This window comes from Hemibagrus wyckioides, linkage group LG03 (genome assembly GCF_019097595.1).
Source record: "Hemibagrus wyckioides isolate EC202008001 linkage group LG03, SWU_Hwy_1.0, whole genome shotgun sequence".
NCBI lineage: Eukaryota > Metazoa > Chordata > Actinopteri > Siluriformes > Bagridae > Hemibagrus > Hemibagrus wyckioides.
This window is the reverse complement of record NC_080712.1, coordinates 16,275,048-16,299,441: the sequence shown is the minus strand read 5'-3', so window position 1 is coordinate 16,299,441 and position 24,394 is coordinate 16,275,048. Positions and strand designations below refer to the sequence as shown.

The following is a 24,394-nucleotide window of genomic DNA, read 5'->3' as shown; positions in this document are numbered from 1 at the left end:
GAAATAATCCAATTTGTAAGTCCATTACGGGTGTCTGATGAGTGAGAAGCCCTTCTCCTATGGGCTGATCGTTGATAGCAGTTACTCTCAGAGGTGGGGTACAAGGGATAGCAGGCAGCTTGAGTTTGAGCACCAGGTCACGGTCTATCAGGTTGATTGCCGAGCCCGAGTCAATCAACGCTGTGACATGAAAACGTTCATTACCATTGAGTAGAAAGGCAGGGAGGGTAAGCTTAGATACCGTGTTAGCTTTTCCCACTTGAGATGTGGTAGGTTTCTCTGGGCAGTGATAAACTCGATGGCCTGGCTTCCCGCAGTAGAAACACAGCTGCTGTTGGGTGCGATGCTGACGCTCCTCCTCAGAAACACGAGTTCTCCCCAGCTGCATGGATTCCGAGTAGCAACCCTCTGATATGGGGTGAGGTAGTGAACATGTGGACACATGAGCATTGTATTGGCGGCACAGATTATCCAGTCTGATAGCCATGGAGATATACTGAGAAAGGGTGATGTTTGTGTCTCGACACACCATCTCAGCCTTCAGGGACGGGTTGAGACCCTCGCCGGAACACTGCCATGAGTGCTGGTGCATTCCAGCCTGACTGAGCCGCCAACGTACGAAATTTGATGGCGTACTCAGCCGCCGACTCAGAACCCTGGCGTAGTTCGAGCAGCTGCACAGAAATGTCTTTCCCTCCCGCTGGGTATTCAAACACCTCCCGAATAAGTCCAGTGAAGTAGTTAACAGAGCTCCTTACTTGGGGATCTGAGTCCCAAACTGCTGAGGCCCAGTCTAGTGCTTTACCAGTTAGCAAGGATAACATGAACGCGCACCTGGTAGTTTCATTGTCATAGGCCTCTGGTTGTTGTGCAAAGAAGTTATCACACTGTCGTAGAAAACCTCTGCAACGGCCGGCGGACCCATCAAACTTTTCGGGAAGAGCAAAACTGGGAAACTCACTACATGACGGTGGCATGGGTGCTGGGGCGGTTGCCGAGCTCTGAGCTTGTTGCTGTAACTGTAGATTAGCCGCTTTCAGAGAATCCACCTTCGCTTGGTAAGCCCTGATGAGAACTCCCTGACGCCACAAAGTTGCTTGTAGATCCGCTGGATTCGTAGTTGGTGAAGTATCCTGTAACGACTTGTCGGAGACAGGAGTGTTCGAATCCATGTGCAGATCTTTATTTAAACTCACACAGGCAGGAATCATAGACCGTATAGACGAAGCCAAGTTCAAAAGCCGGAAAACAAACACTAGAAAAATCAAACCCGAAACACAAAACCGAAACTCGAAGTCGAAGACGAAGGCAAGGATCATACACAAGAAACAATCTGAGAGCAGAACTATGGCAAGGCTTAGTATGTCACGAAGGAACGATACTTCACAATGAACAAAGGGAGCATGCTGCTTAAATGCTAGAACAAAATCAGGAAGTGAGTACGAGAGTGCTAATACTCGGGCGAGGGCTCCCTCTGGTGTTCTGGATCTGGGTGTGATGTTACACCAGTGAAGCACTTAATATTTTACTAGCTGTTTATACTCATACACTCCATCCATTTTCTGTAGCGCTTATCTTGCACAGGATTATGGGAAACATATAGAGCCTATTCCAGGGAACTTGGGGCACAAGGTGGGGGATGCCCTAGAGAAGATGCCAACCCCATCACAGCACTATTGCAAACACACAGTGATACCATTCAGGCCACAAAGAATGTCTTTGTACTGGGGAGAAAACCAGAGTTCCCAGTGGAAACCTCTGAAGCTTGCTGAGAGCATGCAAACTTGGCACACACCTGATATACAGCAGGAGATTATGGATGCATGGTATGTTAAATAATGCAATGCCAGTAGTTTGTTCACTTTTCAAACAATAACAAATGTCTTACTTAATTTTATTCATTCAGACTTAGACCTTTTTAAATTGTACTGCGGCCTGTTTACTGTTGCATTGTAAACTAAACACATCTTCACACATATGTCCAATATGGAACCATCTGCTGTTCAGCCATAGTGAATCTTGCAGCAGGCCTATAAGAAACAATATTCAAAGTAGCCAACCTGGCATGTCACGTTGCAGGTCATTTTTAACCTAAAGCTAGCAAATATCAAGTACATTACGTTTAGATAGACCTAGTTACCTTCTTAAGAGGACACTTGTATTATTGTTAGTTTCCTTTTATTACTTCTGTTGTGAGTAAATACATAATATTGGTAAAAACAGTAGTGGTTTTCCTTTTGCAAAAAAAGAAAAAAAAAGAAAAGAAAGAAAACATAAAACAGTTTGGTATTGAAGACACAACAGTCCTCCTATGTATGAGACAGTCTTCAACATTCCTGGACACAGGACTGTGCACACACCTTGAGATTTAACTTTTACACACAGTAATAATCCTGACAAATGTAGGTTATAATTGACTATATGTATGCAAAGTATATAAGTATATAAGAATATTCCTATTAGAAGTTTGTAGTAACTGCATATCTTGTTCAGGAATGTGGTAAATCCAGACCCTATCCCTGGAACACTGGGCACAATGTACAAATACATCCTGGAAAGGGATGGCTGTTCATCACACCATGCACACACTTTCACACCTAGGGGCAATTTACAGTAACCACTCTAACTACCCAAATACAGACAGTAACCTCAGTTCAGGCTCCGACTAGGGAACCTGAAGTTATGAGAACACTACCCACTGCACCACCTATTTCTTTAATATCAATTTAAAAATTGTTTTGCTCTTAATATGATAACGGCATGGTATATTTTTAGGTTATGTTGTTGGGCTATGCACTTTACTTACCTTCACCTTAATTAGGCATCATGCTTAGTGGGCTTTTATGGTAGCTCTATGGCTATAAGGTGTACTTTAGTACGAGTGGGAGCCCTAATTCCCGGAATCTGTATGTGGTGTGCACACTCATAGTTTTGTTATTTAGTATATGCAAACAGTCTGGTGAGTCAGTCTCCTAAGTAGTGTTATACCTCGTGAATGCATGTGATATTTTTGAATTGGGTGATTTTTCTTCTTCAGTCTCCATGGCAAATGTTTTGTGATATGTATTCTTTTGCTTGTGATTGTATTATAGACATTAGGACTTGTCTGCAATATCACAGCTACACACACTGCATTGTCAGTCAAGGAGCTTTTAACCAGAAATAATGTGGTTGAATGTGCAAAAAACAAAATTTCTTTTTCATCAAAAATTCTTTGCTCTGTCATAGGGGTTGAAGAACAAAATTCGGCAAATTCACATGCATAGCTTTGGAAAAAATGACACAAATACAACACACATGCACAAGGTACAACACCACTCAGAGGACTGATTCATCAGACAGTAAGCGTAAACCTCCTAGCAGCAAAACCTGCAACTACACCGAGCATGCGTTGGAATTCCAGCAATTTTTGGGTGCCCCATTGCAAACAAATAAATGTAATGAGTATCATTTTCTAAAAATGGCCCTCTGGGAATCAATAAAGTGTAGCTATCTAAAACAAAATGAAGAATAACTCAATCTTTAAAGAAGTAAGTTGTGTAACATGCAAGTCTACTTTAATACATTGTCATATGACAGCCTTAAAGTCTTTGTTGATTATTTTAATCAAGTAAAATGCATCACCAAAATGTGCAACTGCTTGCTTTAAAATAAAGTAGAAGAAAAGTATATAAGAAATCCTTATATAAGAAAAACCTAGAATACTCTATTCCATACAGTGAAGTGCTCTCAATTTAAGAGTTCAGATTATCATTCATACTTCTCAGCACATTTTTAAAGGTTCGAATATCCATTCCAGAGATCTAGCTAGAAACTTTCATTCAAGAGATCAGCCATTGCCTCAAATATTCCTGAATGTGCATATGTGATTGATTTTGATAGTTTTGAAGAATTATTCCAACATTTCTTAAAAAAACAAACAAAAAAAAACAAACACATTTCATACATGTTTTAAAAAAGTAGAGTATAACGCCGATGACCTCCTTGTATGGGATTGTACAAATATTAGAACAAGGTATCAGAAAATCTGATAGAAGTCGGTCTCTGCTTGTTCCGCTGTTAAAAATATAAATGCTTTATGACGTCTTGAACAATTTTTCTCTTCTGTGATCATTTCAATATAATGTGGAATGATGAACTGGGTAGACACGACTGTCTATTTTCAGAAAGGCACTTAATCTGTAGACATCAGGACAGAAATATCATGAATTTAAGTCTTAATCACATGAACGACTCTGGAAAAAAAAAACCCATTACATTATGTTGTGTTACGTATAAGACCAGACAACACAAACACTAAATACTAAAAAACTAGTCTTCAAACTAATATTTAAATAATTACACTTATAATAATCATATATAACACTACAGTAAACAGATTAATACCTCATTTTTCAGTTAAAACAGAAGTACTGCTTTGGATCTGTTCTTTAGGCTTTAAGACTTGGAATGGAATGGAATCCAGTGGGAGGTCATTTTCTTGTTGTGTCGTATTTTAGAAGAAAAAAACGAGCCAACAAACAAACAAAAGGACAAATAAACTCTAAATTACAGAGAAACATGAAAATGTGTTAATTTTTGAAAAATTGGAACTTTACTTTGAACCGTGTTAAAACAGCACTGCGCACATAAGACACTGTTGTCACCCTTCAGCATCAGTATGATGGCACATGAATTCTACAGGAGGTTTGTAATGCTGTCTCCGTCCGCTGCCTCCTTGTCTGAATGGAGCGAATCGCAGCCACTTCTTTACTACATCTGCAAACTGATGGTGTGTAGCCTCCCTTCCTACAGGGGTCTTCTTTAACGCACCTGTAAAACAGTCATTTTTCTATATTAATATGATGAACATAATATCAGGAAATCTAATGTACGACCAGCTCTAATCCGAAACTTCAATCATAAATCATAAACCTATAACTACATTTTTACATAAATTCATGCATTTATGCAGTGATACCATGCCTGAACAAAATCTTCTGACGAAAAACACTTACGAAACAAAACGCCTTGCAGTCTGGTATTTCTGAAACTCCTTTTTTGTCCTCGACCAACCCAGTTCAACTCAGAACCGACGCTGAAAGATAGAACTGCCTGCATCAGCCGTCTAACTGCATCATCCACTGTTGCGCCACCCATCCGGGAGAGGTGAGACACCTGTAGTTATAGATGCTTTATAAATTATGCACCAAATAACAGTTACAAAGGTGTTTTGTGACAGGAAAGATGTGAGAGGTTGGTCAGTGTGTATGATTCATAACATTAAAAAGTCAAACGATTATACAAATACAGTAGGTTTAAAAATACGTGTAAAATAGATTTAAAAAATACATGAAAAATACATGAATGCCACGCAAATGACTAGATTTTCTGATAATATTTTTATTAGGTTTTACCATTCTCTTCTGTGCTCCATCATTCTCCAAATATCTCTCCGTTTCATCAAGCTGTTCCATTGTCTGTAGTGGTAGCTCTATATCCAAAGTCTCAACATCCTCTTCACACATGTGTCCTTGAATCATGGCTTGCAGGTCTTTCAGCACAGCCCACTGCCTCTGTTGTTCTTCTTTTATCTCCAGCAGGAGTGATATGATTTTTCTTTGAGACGCAGTTTCTGTTGTTTTAAAATGCAGAAGGACACGATTAGTATCAGCGCTTCACCCCTTGAATTTATGCAACACCAACATGCTTTTTAGCCTCCTGTTGAATCTTTGTTTGGGAACACTGTAACTGTGCTGATGAGGGGCAGTTTCTCCCTCTGACCCACTAAATGCCATCTTGAGTAACATACCACACTTTCTATTAACCACTAACATTTTTTCCAGTGAACTCCACTAATTGTGTGGAAACAGGCAATCTTAAGCTATTATCAATCTTAACTTGCAAAAATAAAGTGGTGGGCACAAAAACATTTTAAATCATCCAATTAGATCTATTTTTTTACTGCCCTCATTACATTGTTAAGAAAACTGTAGGATTTATCAAATACGAAACCATGTCTCACCCAGCCACAAAGCCCAATTTAAACACACAAACACACACACACACAAACACGTTTAAGAGTGATCAGATTATCATACATACTGAAAAACATCTCAGCACATTTAAGGTTTATAATATCCAAACTGATAATTCAAAAACACACACTCACTCACTCTCTCTCTCTCTCTCTCTCTCTCTCTCTCTCTCTATATATATATATATATGTAAGGAGTCTCAAATATCAGCACTTTGTAACAGCCAGTAAATTTTTCACCACAGGAAAGGTGTCAGAACAAAGGATTTTCCCAGTAACATGACAAGCTGTTTCCATATAATAATAAATCAGATATGATTCATTTATTAATAAAGTAATGTGGTAAGAGGAATATAACACATTGCGACATGTTATTAATGAAAAATAATCATACCATCCTGCTATTGATTATTTTACTGTAACAGGATGCTTAGTTGTGTTTAATTACTTGTACAATTGTAAAAACAAACAAACAAACCCTTGATCCATCTGAAGTCATTTAAATGGAATTAATAATGGCACCTTTATTATATAATTATAACAATAAACTGTGAATGAATTGTGCTGTAGTTTCAGTTTGAATCCATTTTAAATGACATTTAACTAAGTAAACTAGTGCTATAAGTAAAAGCAGGGCCCTGTTTTCCTCCCTATGATCCTTTTCTAGAAATAGTTCACTTCTCAAGTTTAAAGGTTTCAGTGGTCAGGGTTCAGCCACAGAATAAACCTCAGAGCGCGCCGCTACCCGCCTACCTGCTGAAGAGGAGGATGAGGATGAGGATGTTGCTGTGTTTGGCATCAACTTTTTTTTTTCGTCCACTAGCTCGTCAGTATATGACTCGGGAAGGGAGCCTACGATGAAGTGTGGGTCACTCCGCCGTGGTAAAGCCTCCACACGCTTCGTGTCTTCTCGTCTGGATATTTCAGCAGACAGATGGTTCATTTCCTGGGACACAGCGGAGAGTCGCTGCTGAAGTGTCTCCAGTGCCATGTCTGCCATGTGTTTGTTCACCAGCCCCTCCACTCGCCGCTCCATCGCCCAGTTCGAGCTGTTCCCGTTACTGCCTGCCATTGCTTTATTCAAGCGAGGTAACTAGCGCACAAAACGCGACTTTATAATCCCAAAACTGTTCTTTTTGGTATACACATAAGACAAAGACTTGAGAGGAAAACAGGCGGAAGTGGTTGTCAAACTGCCTCCAGCTCACTAACGTTATGTCACGTTACCGCAACGTCACTGCAACGTTTCCCGAACACACATGCACTACAATTCCCATAAAGCACTAGTGCGAACACGGGACACATCCAAAACACATTAGAGAGACCTCAGACTAAATGAAATGTTTCCAAAATTCATTTTTTTTGAGCGCTGTAATAGTTTTTCCCCATCATTTTTTTTTGTAGGCTGGAGGCCAGCAGCTCTCCTGTTACACACTGTAGTGTGTCCAGTCCTGTCAGGGTCCTGCAATGCTGGAGTTCTTCATCTGTACCCCTGATGGACTGCACACAACAGGGAACCAGCAAGAAATCATTTCCCCTTTTGTTCCAAACCTCCAGGCCATTTACTGACATTCCAGCGCTGTGTACATAACAATAAATTAAAATTATAATATTTTTCTTCAGGTACACTATAATTATTAATACTAATGATTAACCACAAGAAACATTTTACTCAGCATATTGTGTTACTTCTGTATGTATACTTTTGCAAATCTGCTGCTGTCATATATTGCAGCTGCTACATCAACCAGGCATAACATTATGACCACATGCCTTATATTCTCTTGGTCCCCCTTTTGCAGCCAAGACAGCCCTGAACCATCATGCACTGTGTATTCTGACACCTTTCTGTCAGAATCAGCATTAACTTAGTAGCTCGTCTGTTGTGCATCAATGAGCCTTGGCCACCCATAACCCTGTCGCTGGTTCACCACTGTTCCTTTCTTGGACCACTTTTGATAGATTGACTGACCACTGCAGACCAGGAACAGCCCACAAGAGGTGCAGTTTCGGAGATGCTCTAATCCAGTTGTCTAGCCATCACAATTTTGCCCATGGTCAAACTTGCTCAAATCTTATGTATATATATATATCTTATATTCATATATATATATATATATATATATATATATATATATATATATATATATATATATATATATATATATATATATATATATATATATATATTCTTATATAAGTGTGTGTGTGTGTGTGTGTGTGTGTGTGTGTGTTTGTGTATAAGTGTAACAAAGTTTCTATTCAAACAGGATGGTCTGACAATAGCCCTTTATCAGCTGTGATGACTTTTTGTGTTATCAGCTTAAAGTGAGTTCAGAAGGTTTAAGAATTTATTTTTGGATATTGTACCTTAGTAACAAACTTAAACAATTCTAAAACTAAAATAAAAACCATAAAAATAGCTCACACTTGTTGGGTGTGGAACAGTACATTCTATGCTGTAAGGTATTTTTCTTTCCTTTCTCAAACTTTGTCTCCCATCAGAAGAGTCAGAGTAACTGATTCAACACAGTCTGTTTGTGGCCAAAGATAGCATTTGTGCTGCAGAAAATACAGAAATTAAATCACAGTTGTTTCATCTGCGCTTGTGTTTGAATCATTGCACTGTAGGCTTTAATAACATGAAGTATCAGAATCAGCAAAACAAGAATTTTGGCCTTAGCAAAGATCATTTTTATTTAAGTTGGAGTAGCAAAAATGTACTCTGATATACACTTCAATCACCTGAACAAAATACTTTAGTACATAAAGCAAACAATTCTTTCTCATGTCGTCTCAAATGTATAGTAAACCATTGATTTGGACTGTGACTGGTACCATCATTAAAGAGCCGAAAGATCCAGCAGTATTCCCCTGAAAAACATGCAGTTATCTAAGAGGTCTAATTCCACAGCTGCTTTTCTTCAGTGCTCACTGTTAGATAATAATAAACAGAAGTCATTTCTTATGTTAAAATATCTTCATGCGAACTAGCAAACCAAAGGGCATTTTACTCAAAACACAAATGAAGACCCAAACATTACACAGTATCTATGAAAATATAGTTAACAGATATACAGGTAAGAACAGAAAATATAAATACATTTCATATATGTATATATATGTACATCAGCAATGCTCCACCAGGTAAGAATCACATTTGTGTGTACGGAAATGCTCTCGTCTTACTAAAAAAAACTCCAGCAGATGAGCATCGGGTTAGGAGATATGCAGGGAAAATGTTATTCTTAAGTATGGTATAATAAGTTGTGCTTGTCCTTGCTTTAATCAGTGTGATCATTTGTTGTGTATATAAAGGAACAGCAGCAAAGTACATTACTAAAATGATTAACTGGCACTGGCCTTTAAGCACAGCTCATGAGAACTGTATCAGTGTAGTAGCCTGTCTCTGACAGAATAATAACTCTTAGAGAACGTAAGTAAAATGTGTAACTGGCATTTTAAAGGTTGTAACATGACAGAAATTCAGTGATAGCTGAGTGTTCATTCTGAATGCCAAAGCTACTTCTGTTGATGTTTAAAAAAAGTACAAACGGCATCTAAATATTTAGCTTTACTGAAATATGTAGCTAAACTATAAAGTTGGTAAAGTGTATTAATTTCAGGACAAATAAGAGAAAACACTGTATTTACACATTAATAATTATTATTGCGTTATAAATTAACCGGATCTCTAAATTTAAACCCTGTTTGCCTTCAAGTCTTAAGTAAACCTCTTCAACAAAACCACAAATCAACTAGCTAACTAATACTGAACAACCCTTATAGTCCAAAAAAAAAAAATAAATAAAAATAAAATAAAAACACACACACACACACAAAAAAAAAACCCCAAACAGTTCCATACTATACATTCTATCTGGAATAAGCCAAGGATTTCATTAAGTACAGATGACACATTGATCAGACCTATTGCTAATACTGCCGATGCAATTTTGGGAATCACACTCTTACAAATTAATACACCAACACATTTATCAATATGGCAAATCTAAGAATGGTATTTTCTGTATTTTGTACCATAAGTAACAAAAGGAAAAGGACATGGTAGAAACTGTAGCTAGAAACACTCTTAGAAATGAACAGTGTACAATCGAAATTTAGCTTTATGAGCTACACTATGTACATATCAAATAAGTCGATGCACATCCTAAATTTGAAAGCAGATATCATTTTGAAACACTTTGCATTATAAAGTACAAACAGTTTCTTTGTGATAAAAATACTTTGCTGATTTTACAGCATTTTACAATACGGTTATATTAGCTAAATTCTACTGTTCAGTCAGGAACAGTAAGACCATGTAAATTGCTCAGTGCATAAATATATGTATATTCAGATAATGTGCCTTGTGACAGAGTGACTTGGGTTGTGTTACTGTAGCTGGATTTTGGGCAGCTATCTAAAGTCGATAAAGCCCTCTGATAAGATACAGCATATGTATTTACAGGATGCTGTACTACTGTTCACAGTTCTCAGGCAGATCCATGGTAATGATATTTTTTTTTCATCTTCAAGTGATATCTCCAAACTAGACGATCCAATTAGCTTGCGTGAACGCAGTCCAAACACGCAAGCTTTCAGCCATTTCTATATGATGTTTTCGGATTCATGCTCTGAACCCAATCTACACTGAAATATCTACAAGACCAGAGTGTTGTTTTTTTCTGCATAAAATCTTTTTTTTTTTTGCTGAAATACTACTAATTAAGATAATAGCTTCATTTTACCAGGATGTGTTCCTGTTAATCAGCTACATGGGTTTGCATGGCTGGCCCACTGAGTGGACATCTTTTGACTGGCCTAAAGCACTGAATGAAACGCACATACTGTCTGTTGACCCCTCGCGGTGATCATGCCACATTGGTATGCTGAAACAGTTTCATTTAAAAAAATAATACTAAAAATAATGTGACACACAAAGCTTTCAAAGTTAAAGTGACAAAGCGTGGCTGAAACTGGTCTTTTCTTTGGGACAGCTGTGGATTCCATTCGGACTACAATTAAGAAATTAATGTGCATAAATAGTTTTCAATAAATTATTAAATAGACAAATCTCTGCTTCCGTATATACAGAGCAATTGACAAAACAAATAATTAGTAAACATCTTTTTACACATCTCTTATATCAGCATCAACATATTTTCATTTTCAATTTTACCATAAATAGTTTACTTTTGGCAAGACGACTGAAAACCTGATCGAAATAGTTCATTGTACCATATACCAACGATACTTACATGCTACTTCCCCATGACCTTCAAGGGAAAACATGTCCTTGTCCTAGTTAACTATAAATATCTTTATATGTTCATGTACAACAATCTTTCAACCTGTCCTACTCTGGTCATCTAGTCAACAAGTAAACATACTCTTATTTATACATATATATTTTAAAAAAAATATCCTCAATGGTTATAATCCCTGGCTGCCAGACAGAGCTGGTGAGGGAGTTTTGAACTAATCTGGGTTTAATGCCCATGATAATCTCCAGCCACCTGATCAACCTCATCAGTATTGTCCATAAGAATATATAAGAGGTCACCAGTACCTTTTAGCTACTTCTAAAGTAATCTCTTAAGAAAGCTTTCAAAATCATAAACCTTTGTGTATCCATAAGTACTCAGTACATCATGGCCATGGTCTTCAGTCCGACCTTTCTTAGCCAGTTTAGCAGCTAATAAAACAAATGTCATTAAAACACACACACATAAAATTCTTAATATTTCAATAACAATTCAGTTCTTAATATTCATATAAAATTTTCAAACCTTTTAGTTTTCACATCAAACCAGGCAGTAGTCATCTTTGTCCATCTTCCGGTCCTGTCTAAGATGTCTGAATCTTTGATTAGCTCCACCATGCACATGTGCTCCTCTCCTTTCCTTTTTCCACCGGCCAAAGCCACTGACCAAATGCTCCATCACAAGTGGAAAAAAGGGAGGATTTACTTGATCAAGAAGAAAAGTTTTCATAAAGGACAGGTCAGAGCTTCCTTAGACAAGGAATGACAAGTCCTCGTGGAACCGACCGAAAGAGGGTAGTGATCAAGAAGAGTGGTGTCAATGACAAGTGGGCAGATTGACAAAGATGAAGACATTGAATTCAATAAGGATGGAGAAACACAGGAAAACAGCATACATCAGCAGACACGCAAAGCCCAGACGTTTATCCAGGGTCCACTTATTCAGATGCACTCCCAGAACCTGAAAGACAGAATCATCCCTGTACTGTGAATTCTTCTGAGAGCTTTATTGTCTGACTTAATGACGATATTCAGAAATATAAAAATATTCAGAAATATTTCTCCTACTTTATAGATAGCCACAAGGAATAAAACTTTATCCATGTTTAAGGCTTACCGTGAGAAACACAGATGCTAAGAGCAGTCCAACAGAGAAAATTAGGCCTTTGCTGTTGAGTTCAATCTAGGCAGAAACATTAATATTTAAAATATTATATAGGATTATAGTATTTTATGATGTAGATCAACAAAAGATAACACACATATATTACTAGTCCCCCTCTAGACTGTAGAATAGATTTTTTTTTGCAGTACAAACACTACCTCCCTCTAGTGGTCCAAATTAAGAAGCATATTGTGCCAGACAAAAGTCTGATTTACGTGCACCGACCTCGGAAAACTCTTTACATGGTTATATATATATTATATATATATATATATATATATATATATATATATATATATATATATATATATCCAGGAATTACTGGGGTGTATGGAAAGTACAGTCAGCAGTTAGTTTTAAACATAGTGTATATAATATATATCATATAAAATAAAATAAATAATAAAAAAATTAAAATAATAATAATTTATTGAAATTTATTTATGGTTTCAGGTATGTTACAGGAAATAAAAAAAACTATTTTGAGCCCTGCCCCCTGTTTCTGGTTGTTTGAGTCTGATCTGATTAGTTTTCCAAGTACACTGCACATATAGTTAAGGATCTTTTGAGCTGTGGAAGGGAATTTGATAAAGCGATATCAATCCCTTGTTTCTGTATGCCGCCTATCACACAGTATATATGGCTATAAGAAGTGAATGCACACTGTTGGTTGATGGTGTTTGCAGAATAAACTGCAAAATAATGCCAAGTGCTCAAAACAAATGGATGTTTAGAAACAGAGCTGTGGACAGGAAAAGTTAAGGTGTTGGTTAAGTCAGCATAATGTCAAGTCTTGTCCAAGTGGACTGGACTTTCACAGAAACTGACAGGCTGACAAAACAGACCGGCTGTAGATCACTTCCAAAATAAGCTCTGCGTATTTGTCTTAGAGGAGCAGTGGAACATTCTCAACACATGCGCAGAGTCTGGAGTGGACAGGAACTTTTAAAGCCATCTAACAGGTGTATGCAGTGTTTCGTTTGGATAAATACAACTTCTCCCTTCTTCTAAACCTGGTTCATTCTGCTCTGGTCTTTCCTTCTTTCTTCAAACACTAAGTGAAATGTTTTGGTGAAAAAACAGTGAATTGTAGTTAAAGTAATAGTTATAATATATATAGTTATCATATATTTATATATTATTGTGTGTGTGTGTGTGCAAATAAACCTACATTTAGGCTATAATGAGAGCATATATAACTGGTGGTTACTTACTGTTGTGCCATACTCAATAGCGAGAGTCTTAAGTGCCCAGGGCAGCCCCAGACCAACCAGTATATCAAAGACATTACTGCCAATGGAGTTTGACACAGCCATGTCACCTAGGCCTGTCAAACAGTATAAGCAAGAAAGAAGAGAAATTTAAAATGACCAGCAGTTAACAGTATGTACAGGATAAATTTGTCCTTCAGTGTCAGCCAAGATTTATTGTTAAACCAAAAATCTTGCTTTTTTTTTTGTTTAAACATTTGGTCTGTTTTCGACGTTCGCCTGTTTGTCAGTTTTGATGTTAGAGCTCTCTCAGCTGCTCATCTGTACACTCTGCTCAAACTCTCAAAGCTAGATGAAATCTCATAACTAGATGAGCTGAGTCTCTCAGGGTCACTCTGTTTGCATAGCTGCACTGCTTTCTTGAATTTTGATTCTTATGTCTGTTATGGTGGTTTCCCATTAATATCTCCGATATAAATATATATTAATATTCTTAGACGTAGCTGAAAAAGTAAAGAAGTTCTTGCTCTTTATCCATCATCGTTTAAGACAATTGATAAGTTTCCTTCTATTAAAATGCACCAACATTGTAATAGTAATACCAATGTTACCTTGTGGTGTCAATCTAACCACTTCTCACAGAACAGTTAAAATACATTGTCAACCAAGACACTGGACCAGAATCACTAACAGCATGACTGATATTTCACTATAAATATATTAGTGCTCCAGGATGGAGATTTCCTTCAATTATTAACAAAGGACTATGAATATTTTAGAAAGAAAACAAACATATGAAACATTGTCACTATAACCAGTTTTGACAACTATTTTTGGTTTCTCACCTTGCCGTGCCACTATAAGGCTCGCCATGCAGTCAGGGACACTGGTGCCTGCGGCCAAAAACGTAATTCCCATGATGACATCTGGGATGCCCAGAGTGAAGCCGATGACTGTCACCTGGACAGAGCCGGGAGAATAGACTCGAGTGTTTTGGAAAAAAAAAAAAATATATATATATATATCAAACAAATATAAAGTAGGAAGTAGATTCTCTCACCATCCACACCATGATGTAAGAAAAGCCAGCAATCCAGAGTGTGGAGGTGATGAAGGTGACCATGAACCAGCGCTCCCAGCGGGGAGAGGCACAGTTAGGCACCGTGAAGAAAAGTAGCAGACTCAGAGGCCATGCCAACAGCCATTTCACCTTATTGCACGAGCCCCCTGCACACACACACACAGCAGATCAATGAACAGAAGATGCAATTACGTATGTTTTTGTGATTAATTAGGTTATTAGATGCTACCTGGGCAGTGGAAAGGAACATAGGGTCCTTCGTTCTCATCTTCCTCCTCCTCTTCTTCATCATTCTCATTGTTCTCATTATCCTCATTCTCGTTCTCTGTATCAGTGCCAGGATCTGCCCCTCGTGTTTCGTCATCACGATGTCCATTCCTCCATGCATTCAGGCCTCGCTCTACACCAACAATGCCGTTCTCCATTCCACGCCTCACAGGAAATTTGACTATCACCTCAGAATCGCCATTACTGAAATGACCGTTGATGAGACGCTGCCTCTGTAAATATACATGAAATGCATGCTGATCTGTTGCTGTTCTATGCACCATAACACATTTTACAGCATGCTTAGTGTTGTAATTAGTTTAGAGACTTGATTCACGTTATTTCCTCATGTCTAGTTACATATGACATATCCTCATTTCCTGTTTTTGTATGCAAATGCAAATATATGGGTCAAAGATAAGACCCACTCTCTTTTGTGTCATGTTTGTGTTCACTTAATAAGAATAAGAATAAGAATATCATCCCATTCTGCTAAACATAGAGAAGTTTACAAGATAAATATGTATGAAATGAAAAAATTAAAATTTTTGCTTGAATTATTTTTTGGGAAAATGTTGGCTAAAACATTTACACAGCATATATAACATTATTTAATAGCTTTAAAGTTTATTTATTTATTTATTTATTACAGTAAACCCCTACATGAAGCCAACTCAGATTTAGATTTTGATCGAATCAAAAAATTTAAATTACTGAATAGTAAGCTGTAATATGGGTTTAAATGATATAAGATACCTGATGATTGTATTGTGCACATACAGTTTATAATGCATTCCTTAAATTTTTTGGACTCGATACAATGATCAGGAGAAATTTAATTAACAATTAAAAAAAAATTAAATTCAGATGATTTATAATTAGGAAAATGTGTGTGTGTGTGTGTGTGTGTGTTTGTGATAGTTTGTGCCTTCCTGACCTCCATGATGAGCATGCGGGAAGCCATGGTAAGACGGGTGCGAGGAGAAAAATGACTAGTGATCATAATCCTCATGCCAGCTTCAGAGAAGGAGAGCTGGTGTGGATACGCAGACAGCAACTCATCCACCATTAGTACCGATGGCTTCCTGTGGAAATTTGCTGCACAAAAAAGATTACCTTTATCATATGGTTCCAATCCACTCCTTAACTTTTACTCAACCATTACTGTAGTTTTCTTTTTTAATTTTCTGTCAATATTGTCACTATTTGTTTTTACTAATAAATTAGTGAATTTGTTTGCTCTTCTTGTTACCTTTTTTGAGTAGCACAGCTGTAGCATCACATCCATCATCGAGGTCTGTGGTGCTCGTTGTACCATTTCCCAGGTTTGTAGCTTTCTTCTTCCTCCGCTCAAAATAGTGAACCACATATGAGTTACACCTGATGGACACAGCAGTGATCAGTGACAAAAGAAACATGTCAGCAAAAATACTTCTTACATCTCTTAATCAGGTGTTCTTAAAAGATCAATAAACTTACTTCATTATTAAAATGTAAACCAGGTACATCAAAATCAGGACAAGTGACTCCCACCTTTAAAATGCAACACACAACCTTTGATTAAACTATAGATATGTCTTAGTAGCACTGATTAATGATGATATCATTCCAAGATACAAGTGGAAAAAACATAACAGGAAGTAATATATGATACAGTGAGTTCAATCTGTTGCATTATAATTGATAATAGAGCAAGTTCTCCTGAAGATAATGAGCACATGAAGTTGACTTACCAGGTAACCTTTTCGTCATAGATAAACTGGAAAAAGAAAGAAGATAATATTTTATACTTGATGAACGACAGAAATAAAATGCATTGACTCAAATGTATCACCAGGGGGCAGTAATACACAATTTTCTCATAAACAACCTGGAGAAGCAATAAATTGCTCGAAATTTCACACACACACACACACACACAAAACAATATATTAATATTAACATTTGAAATTTATTCAAATTAATAAAAATTATGTACTCAATTCTATTTAAATTGCAAGAGATATAACTAAACTTCTCTTCAACTCATCTGCAATGCTAATTATATGTTTACACCAGACAAGTGTGTAGTAAGTCAAAGGATCTCAGATACTTCAGATTAACACTGTGTATATGTGTATATACCGTTACACGTATAAGTGCATTGCTTGACTCTAGCTACCGTGCTATAAGATGAGATGCGTGCTGTGGAGTTTATGGACCCCCAGGGAAAGCTGCTTACTTCTCTTCTCCTGCTGTGTGAGAAGAGTCCTGAGCTTCAGTGAAGCATGAGAAACCACTTAGAGGCTCTACTCACCACGATCAGAGTGGCCACTGACACAGTGTAGTACATGGAGTCCCTCATTAGAGTCCAGTAGGAGAGACGCACTGCCTGCACACCGGGGAAGGACGAGGAAGAAAGAGAGAGTGAGAATGAGTCTCAGAGTATCCAAATGAGATGCAGAGAACTGAAAGCAAGGCAACATGAAGACTTATTTGATATTTCTTTATGAGCTCATGTAGCAGATGGAAAGGGTTTTTTCCCTTAAGTCATTTTTTTCCTATGCATTATGATTCTTTTTTTTTAAAAGTCTTATATCCGTCAGTCAATATGCTTGAATGTGTGTGTGTGTGTGTGTGCACGCATAGTTAAATGTCACACAGCACATATCACATCGCAATTACGTTTGAATACACAGCCCTTACTGCCTACACTTAAAGAAGAAATCCACCCTGAATGACTTGTAAATCTTTCTAATTAACAGGTGAACTTCAATGGCATTTATACAAGATTTATATTGCAATTATGAGTTGACTTTTAAAGTTTAAACTTCTTTCATTGACATGTTGGTCTTTTTCTTATTATCAGCGGTTTCCTAAAATTCCCACAATGCCATTCAACAAGGTGCTGACTAGTGGCACCTCATGCTATGTAGACCTTCTTTCAGTTTCACCTAAAGAGACTGATTCAGCAGTCCTTCAGACTGTCCAACCCTGTCCTCTCCTCATTTGTGTGTATGTGTGTACAAGCATTACACACTTTTATGTGATGATATCTCAATAATGTGACAGTGAACAGTGAGGGAAAATTAAACCCTTGTTCTTTTGCTTTTATGAGCTAACAACAATAATTAACCATTTTCCCTGTACAACCCCCAAACCTAACCCAGTCTGTGGATCGGTAGTGAGAGAGTAAGTATCATATAAAGCCACACTTCTGGTCAGGATCTGATAAGTGCAGGGAAGGAGCGGCTGTAAAAGTGTGTAATGCTTACGTGAGTAGTGTGCATTCTATATAAAGCTGCAAAGTCGACGTTTGAGAGGCGGAAGTGGTGCACCACAGCAACCCAGGTACCAACCGCTGTCAGCGTTGCCATGGAGACCACAGGTTGCACTGCAGTGAAAGGCTTTTAACACCACACACGATACACACTTGTTCAGCACTTCACGCACCTTTGTTACGCGGTCTGATCTCTGTGAGGTCAGTTCCTTGTGTGTGTGGGTGTGTGTTTTTATCTTTCTGAGTGTGTGTGAATGAGAAGGAATGTGGTTAGGATGAGTAAGGACATGAGAAAGCAGGTCTCAGTGCTTTAAAATCGGGAAAACTCATCATTTGTTACTCATCATCCCGTGGTTTTCATGTAAGGAGGAAAAGGCATAAAGATGCGGTCATGGGTACCAGGGCATGTGAAGTGTCATGGAAAATGCATATAATATGAACTTATCACCCTGCATACTATAGATAGGATACTGCATGGAGAGTAGAGATTGAAGTGAATATGAAAACATTATTTGGAAGAAACTTATAATGGTGTTAAAAAAGACAAACAAATACAGATCCAAATAGGAGGCACAATATTCGTTTTTTCTTTCGTTTTTCTTCAGAAAACTAACGAGAAAGGTTTAGACTAGAGCAAGAGAACAAAGAAATGAATGGGACTGGCGTGTTTTTCTTTTATTCAGATATGGAACGTATGTTAGAAAGAACAACCACATTCATTAACATGAACAATGAATTTATGGCATTCATTCTTTCATCCTTAGTTTTTGCTCCTAGTTTTATTAGGTCTGTGGTTTAAGAAATAGAACAAGCTATGTTTGTATGAAAATGTCACAATCAGGTGACAAAATCAGGTAAACAAAAAATAATAACTGATGGAAATGGATTTTAGAAAAAGTCCATACTCTTTGGTGTAAGCCACAGCCCCTTTATGTTTAAATGCAAATACAGAAAGGATATGAATATTTGGAGCACTAAACAGATACAGGCACGGCATTGTGTTACAAGCAGTCTGAGCAGGCTAATGTTGCTTCAGTGTAGGCTGTGTGATGTTCATTTTCCTCTAAAAGCCTTACACAATTCTATACACTTGCAGGTATGAGAGCAGCACGTCTTTTACACTGTGACCGTTTCAGTGTCAGTTTTAAATAAAAGTCAAGAGAAATCCTTATTTCTGATTACTATAAGATAACATTGCACTTATGAATGTAGCTTGCTGTAACCATCCCTCACAGTCTCCTGCGTGTAAACACACAAATCCACTTACAAACAGTGAACACTACAACTAATATATATATATATATATATATATATATATATATATATATATATATATATACTTTTCAGTTGCTATAAAAATATTTTATATATATATATATATATATATATATATATATATATATATATATATATATATATATATATATATATATATATAAAATATTTTTATAGCAACCGAAGAGTATTGCTTTCAGCAGGTCCTCTCACAACACATACAGACCTTCGGAATTGCTGCTCAAATTCTTGTAGAGTGAATGACACTATTAAATTTAATGGTTTTAAATTGAAGTGTTTCTTGTTGCAAATGTACACGGCGGTGAAAAAAGAAAAGAGGATGAACAAAGATGGCACCAGGATATCAGAATATAAATGACAGGCATATATTCCAAGCAGTGTAAAATGCCAACAGGGGTACAGTTAGACTCCTGACATTTACAACTGGAAACCTATCAAGCCCTGCTGTGCATGTTAACTGACACAATTATGTTAAAATTGCTTTTATGATTAGTAGTAATGGCACTGTATCAGATAAACAGGAGTAAGACATTATGAAGATTAAAATGACCAAGAATGATGGTGGCCATAGTCACACTAAATGGGAAATTGTATTATGGTTGCATTTAGACAGCAAACATTGACTTAGACAGTGCACTGTGAAATATGCACAAGATATTCTCTGTTAGGCTTTTGGATAAGGGAGCAAAATGCCAGAATATCCAGAATAGTACACTATAGTGTGTAGTGATGGAAAACCTAATATAGTTTATCTTAATACCTCCTGCAACTTTCTGTGTAAACTCTGCAGTATGCCTGGGTGTGGGCTGATACCTTTTGAGGTGACTGAGGACTTGTTTTGCTCAAGGATAAGTGAATCACTTGGCAAGTTAATCTTGTCTGTTTTGTAATACTGTATGATTCATTATTTACTAGTTCATAATGAGTGTTTGTATCACTCCATCACTTATTCCAATCCTGTTATTCCCTGCTCTATATCCTGCACCTTGCTGGTTAGTTGTTGTATACACCGCATTGTTGCACATGTATCACTATAACAGCTAGATTGTAGGATTAGATTTATAACTAATTCAAGCATCTGCCAAATGAATAAACCTACACATAAAATGTACCTACATATGTACACAGTCACACACTTACCTGCCCAGCGAAGATCCCACACACTCCAATGATGCACAGGATGTTGAAGACTGCAGAACCAACGATTGTTCCTACTCCCACGTCTCCCTTGGTGATAAACACTCCTAGCCATATGGTGGAGAGTTTACAGCACAGTTAAAGCCACACACTTTATCCAGTCTGGTCATTATGACCAGAAGCTTTAATAGCACGAATGCGGATTGGCAGCAGATTTTACCTATGACAGAGGTGAAGAGTTCGGGTGCTGAGCTGCCAGCTGCCATGAACGTTGCACCAGCCACATCCTCGCTGAGATGGAGGCGCTAAAAAAATACACACAAGACAAATAAAATAAAAATTATTCGAAAGGCTAGAAAGTTGGGCCAGAATTTGTACCCATTTTACCCTATCTTTTGAGCAAGGTTTGGTGTATTATTACGATTGATTCTGTTAATTATATAATGTGACTAATCATATGTCATCCTTCTGTTTCATTTTTTTTAGAAGCTGAATCCTGGTTTGTTGTAGATAAAATAATTCAGTCAGTTGAATGTAGTAGGCAAAGTAGCCTACTGATATTAAAGTGGTTGCAGAAAATTGGACATTTAAGGCTTTGCTTGAAGAAAACAGGAACATACAGCTTTGGAATTGTGTCTGGCAGAAAGAGACTTGAGAGAGTGGGTGGGGAAAATCTCATATTTCATATCTGCCACTCTGTTCAATGTACTCCGTTAATGATCACACACCCTTTCTGACCACAAAATCGACAATAGCTTAAGCTTGAATGAAAATTAAACCCTAACTATTTATTAGCTTTTTTCATTGTAGTCAATACTTTACCTCACAAATCTTCTCCAGGGATGGCACAAAGTAGTCATCACACACAAGGGCCAGGGCATAGAACATGTACATGGCCTTTAGATAAATGGAGAAAACAGTTAATTCTTTCAAACTGTTTGAATACTCTACTGTACAGAATTAACACCGTTATGACTTACATCAGTAAGCTTTGTTAATAGGTCAGCCCCTGCTGTTTTTTTCCTTCAATTGTGTTGTGAACTTCTGTGTATACTCTCTACAAATATTATAAAAAACAATGTAGGCATTGTGTATCATATTTGTGTTAGAATACTTTTATTTTCTTTCATTTTTTTCCCCCTATAAAATGTATTTAGAAAGGCAATGCTTTCATCTCAAACCGAATCTAATGTACTGAAAATTCCACATCAAAATCAATTAAAATTTAGACCAAACAAATGGTGGAAGTAAAACATGCAGAATCTGCTCCGTGGGCTTTATTTACAACCTGCTGAGAGGTCTGTTACCCAACATGGAAAAGCAGCTTGATACACAGATGCACTCCAACAGACTGTTGCTCCCGATCAGACACTCCACATTTCATGGAAATATTACATAAGGAATTAGACTGGTGTAGAAGTGCCTCTTTTTTTAAACCTCAGTTTTTTTTAATTATTTACATGTAAATAAATGATCTCATTGTTGCAGTGTATGCGGCTTCATAAGGGTTTCATATGCTGAGAGCATACAGACATCCTCACATAAGCAGGTTTTCACACACTTGCTGAGAACACTCTGGCCATTTCTGAGAATGTGTGGTTATATCAGAGCTGCGCCCATAGCAGGCACATGCGTGTATGTGGGATTAGTTCAACATCTGCTTGACCTAAAATACAATGGCATCAGCAGTGGGTTCGATGCTGTACAGCATTTCTCTATAGACATAGCAATATAAATACACTTATTAATATGCCAGTGGTTGTTCTACATAGTGGGCAGAGGAAAAAAAATAATGTATTGCTGAGGTTTTTTAGGGTATGACATATTTACTGTTGCAGTTAACTAATGCAATGCCTACATCTAATTCTAAATCTTAACTTTAAAAAAATCACTAAACTTCTGACTGGTTTATTGATTTGTTTTGAAACAAAAGCTGCAGCACACACACCCCATCCCGTTATCACCACTAACTCTAACCATGTTGGGCAGATGACCTAAATAGAAGGCAGTGTGTTCCACAAATGTTCTTTTACACCCTCCTCACCCAAACATTTACTGCACATGGGTAATGACACTTGGCATTTGGCAAGACATTTTCCAATTTTGTAGTGGTCCTTCAGACCAGTGGATTTACATAACACATATGCCGACATGCTGCGTTGTATGTAATCTGAACAAATCTCTACAGTTCTGACCAAAGCCAAGCTTTCACCAATTAGTGTGTGTGGTCTGACACACATACAGACACACACACACACACACACACACAAACAAACAAACAACATTGTTGTTATGTAAATCTTCTCAATCTTATCCTGACATAACAGAGCTCGAGAAGTGAATACCCCAAAGAAAAACAGAGAATGGAAAAGTAGCTGAAAGGAGTCTGAGAGGAACTCCTCACTAACCTCTATCTGCTTGCACAAGCAGTTAATTAAACAGCACAGCATAACAGCAGTGTCACATGAGCCCACAGAGGACTTCAGAAAGAACATGCAGTACTTTTAAGACCACTTCTTTTAAATTAAGCACACTCATACATCAGGTCACATACAAGGATTTAGCCTGACTGGACTTCAGTTTATGTAGAGTTTTGGTCGCAGAAAAAAAAAGACGAAAATTCTGACATCAACATCAAATCAGCTGCATCAGGTCTGTTTGTAATTATTGCAAAAATAAGCAAAACTAATACAACATAATATCCATTATATACTGTATATATTGGGACAGAATATTGATATAATATTCTCATATTGCCCTGCCCAGGTTTTCAGATCAATAATTATGTCCTTTTAAATATAATCTAGAAAATCACAAAAATAATGGATCTTGTTAGTATTTTAATTACAGGCTTCTGTTTACATTTTTTCTCCCTTGCTGGATGGAACAGACCTTCTCAGATTTACCCCATTCTTATCGTATGTTCTCGCTGCAAACAACAGAGCAGCCTTCATTTTCAGTGACAGATGAAAATGACACAACATCAAGCCACACTTGAATTTTATGCAAATGAGGTCTTGGAGTCGTAAACAGTCAAATACAAATGACTAGCTCCAGTCAATTTGTCACACCAATCAAGTAGTCTAAACACTCACCAGTCTAAAGCGCTGGCTTTACTTTCTTTTTAACCGCATTGAAAAGGAATTTAAAAAATGGCACTAAAAATGTAAATAAAACCATGGTTTCATATTTTCCAGAGCTTTACTAAATTATGAAGATAGAGTTTAAACAAAAAGAAAAGCAATGGAACATCTAAATTAGGTAGATAATGTATAAATTTTAGTGAAACCCATCATATAAGAACTTAAGGGGGCTGGCAGTTTAGTCTGAAACAGGGAGTGGTAATGTGAAAGCTGCCATGTGGAGTGGAAAGTGCACTGTGGTACAGAACCTAAGACTATCTGTAGAAGGTGGTCTGAGTTCGACTGTACTGGAACTGTGCCACGTTTCCTGTGACTGTAAAAGCAACCTGTACTCTGGTCTGCACTTGTTCAGGTAGTAAAATAACCTGAACATCATTAGTTTCCACAACACGTGTTCCATGACTGGCAGGGGATTGCTGTGAGACACAGAAGAGATGAGGTGGCCTGCTCACATTGTTTTCTTCATGCACATTTGTTATAACATAAGATGAACACGAGCCATAGGGTTTTATAGAATCGAAAGTGAGGCTGAACCAAACCAACAGTATGGGGG

General features: G+C 37.3%; 2 protein-coding genes across 2 annotated transcripts in view; both read right to left on the bottom strand.

Moving 5' to 3' along the window:
• Positions 1–2,178: 2,178 nt before the first annotated feature.
• si:dkey-187a12.4 (uncharacterized) lies at positions 2,179–7,246 on the bottom strand. The gene is made up of 4 exons (XM_058378551.1): positions 6,770–7,246; positions 5,397–5,614; positions 4,998–5,157; positions 2,179–4,812 (listed from the first exon to the last, which is right to left on the bottom strand). The coding sequence occupies exons 1-4, from the start codon at positions 7,086–7,088 to the stop codon at positions 4,643–4,645; spliced, it is 867 nt and encodes a 288-aa protein (XP_058234534.1). The 5' UTR covers positions 7,089–7,246; the 3' UTR covers positions 2,179–4,642.
• Positions 7,247–8,694: 1,448 nt separating this feature from the next.
• slc24a3 (solute carrier family 24 member 3) overlaps positions 8,695–24,394 on the bottom strand; it is a 71,123-nt gene continuing 55,423 nt past the window's right edge. Inside the window, exons 4-17 of the mRNA XM_058386381.1 lie at positions 21,521–21,595; positions 20,919–21,003; positions 20,702–20,805; positions 17,303–17,377; positions 16,740–16,765; positions 16,486–16,539; positions 16,259–16,386; positions 15,944–16,104; positions 14,969–15,239; positions 14,719–14,885; positions 14,504–14,618; positions 13,662–13,774; positions 12,400–12,465; positions 8,695–12,243 (exon numbers count right to left, since the gene is read on the bottom strand). Coding sequence (XP_058242364.1) covers positions 12,100–12,243; positions 12,400–12,465; positions 13,662–13,774; positions 14,504–14,618; positions 14,719–14,885; positions 14,969–15,239; positions 15,944–16,104; positions 16,259–16,386; positions 16,486–16,539; positions 16,740–16,765; positions 17,303–17,377; positions 20,702–20,805; positions 20,919–21,003; positions 21,521–21,595 — 1,584 coding nt within the window. The 3' untranslated portion in view covers positions 8,695–12,099. The remainder of the gene's footprint in view (positions 12,244–12,399; positions 12,466–13,661; positions 13,775–14,503; positions 14,619–14,718; positions 14,886–14,968; positions 15,240–15,943; positions 16,105–16,258; positions 16,387–16,485; positions 16,540–16,739; positions 16,766–17,302; positions 17,378–20,701; positions 20,806–20,918; positions 21,004–21,520; positions 21,596–24,394) is intronic.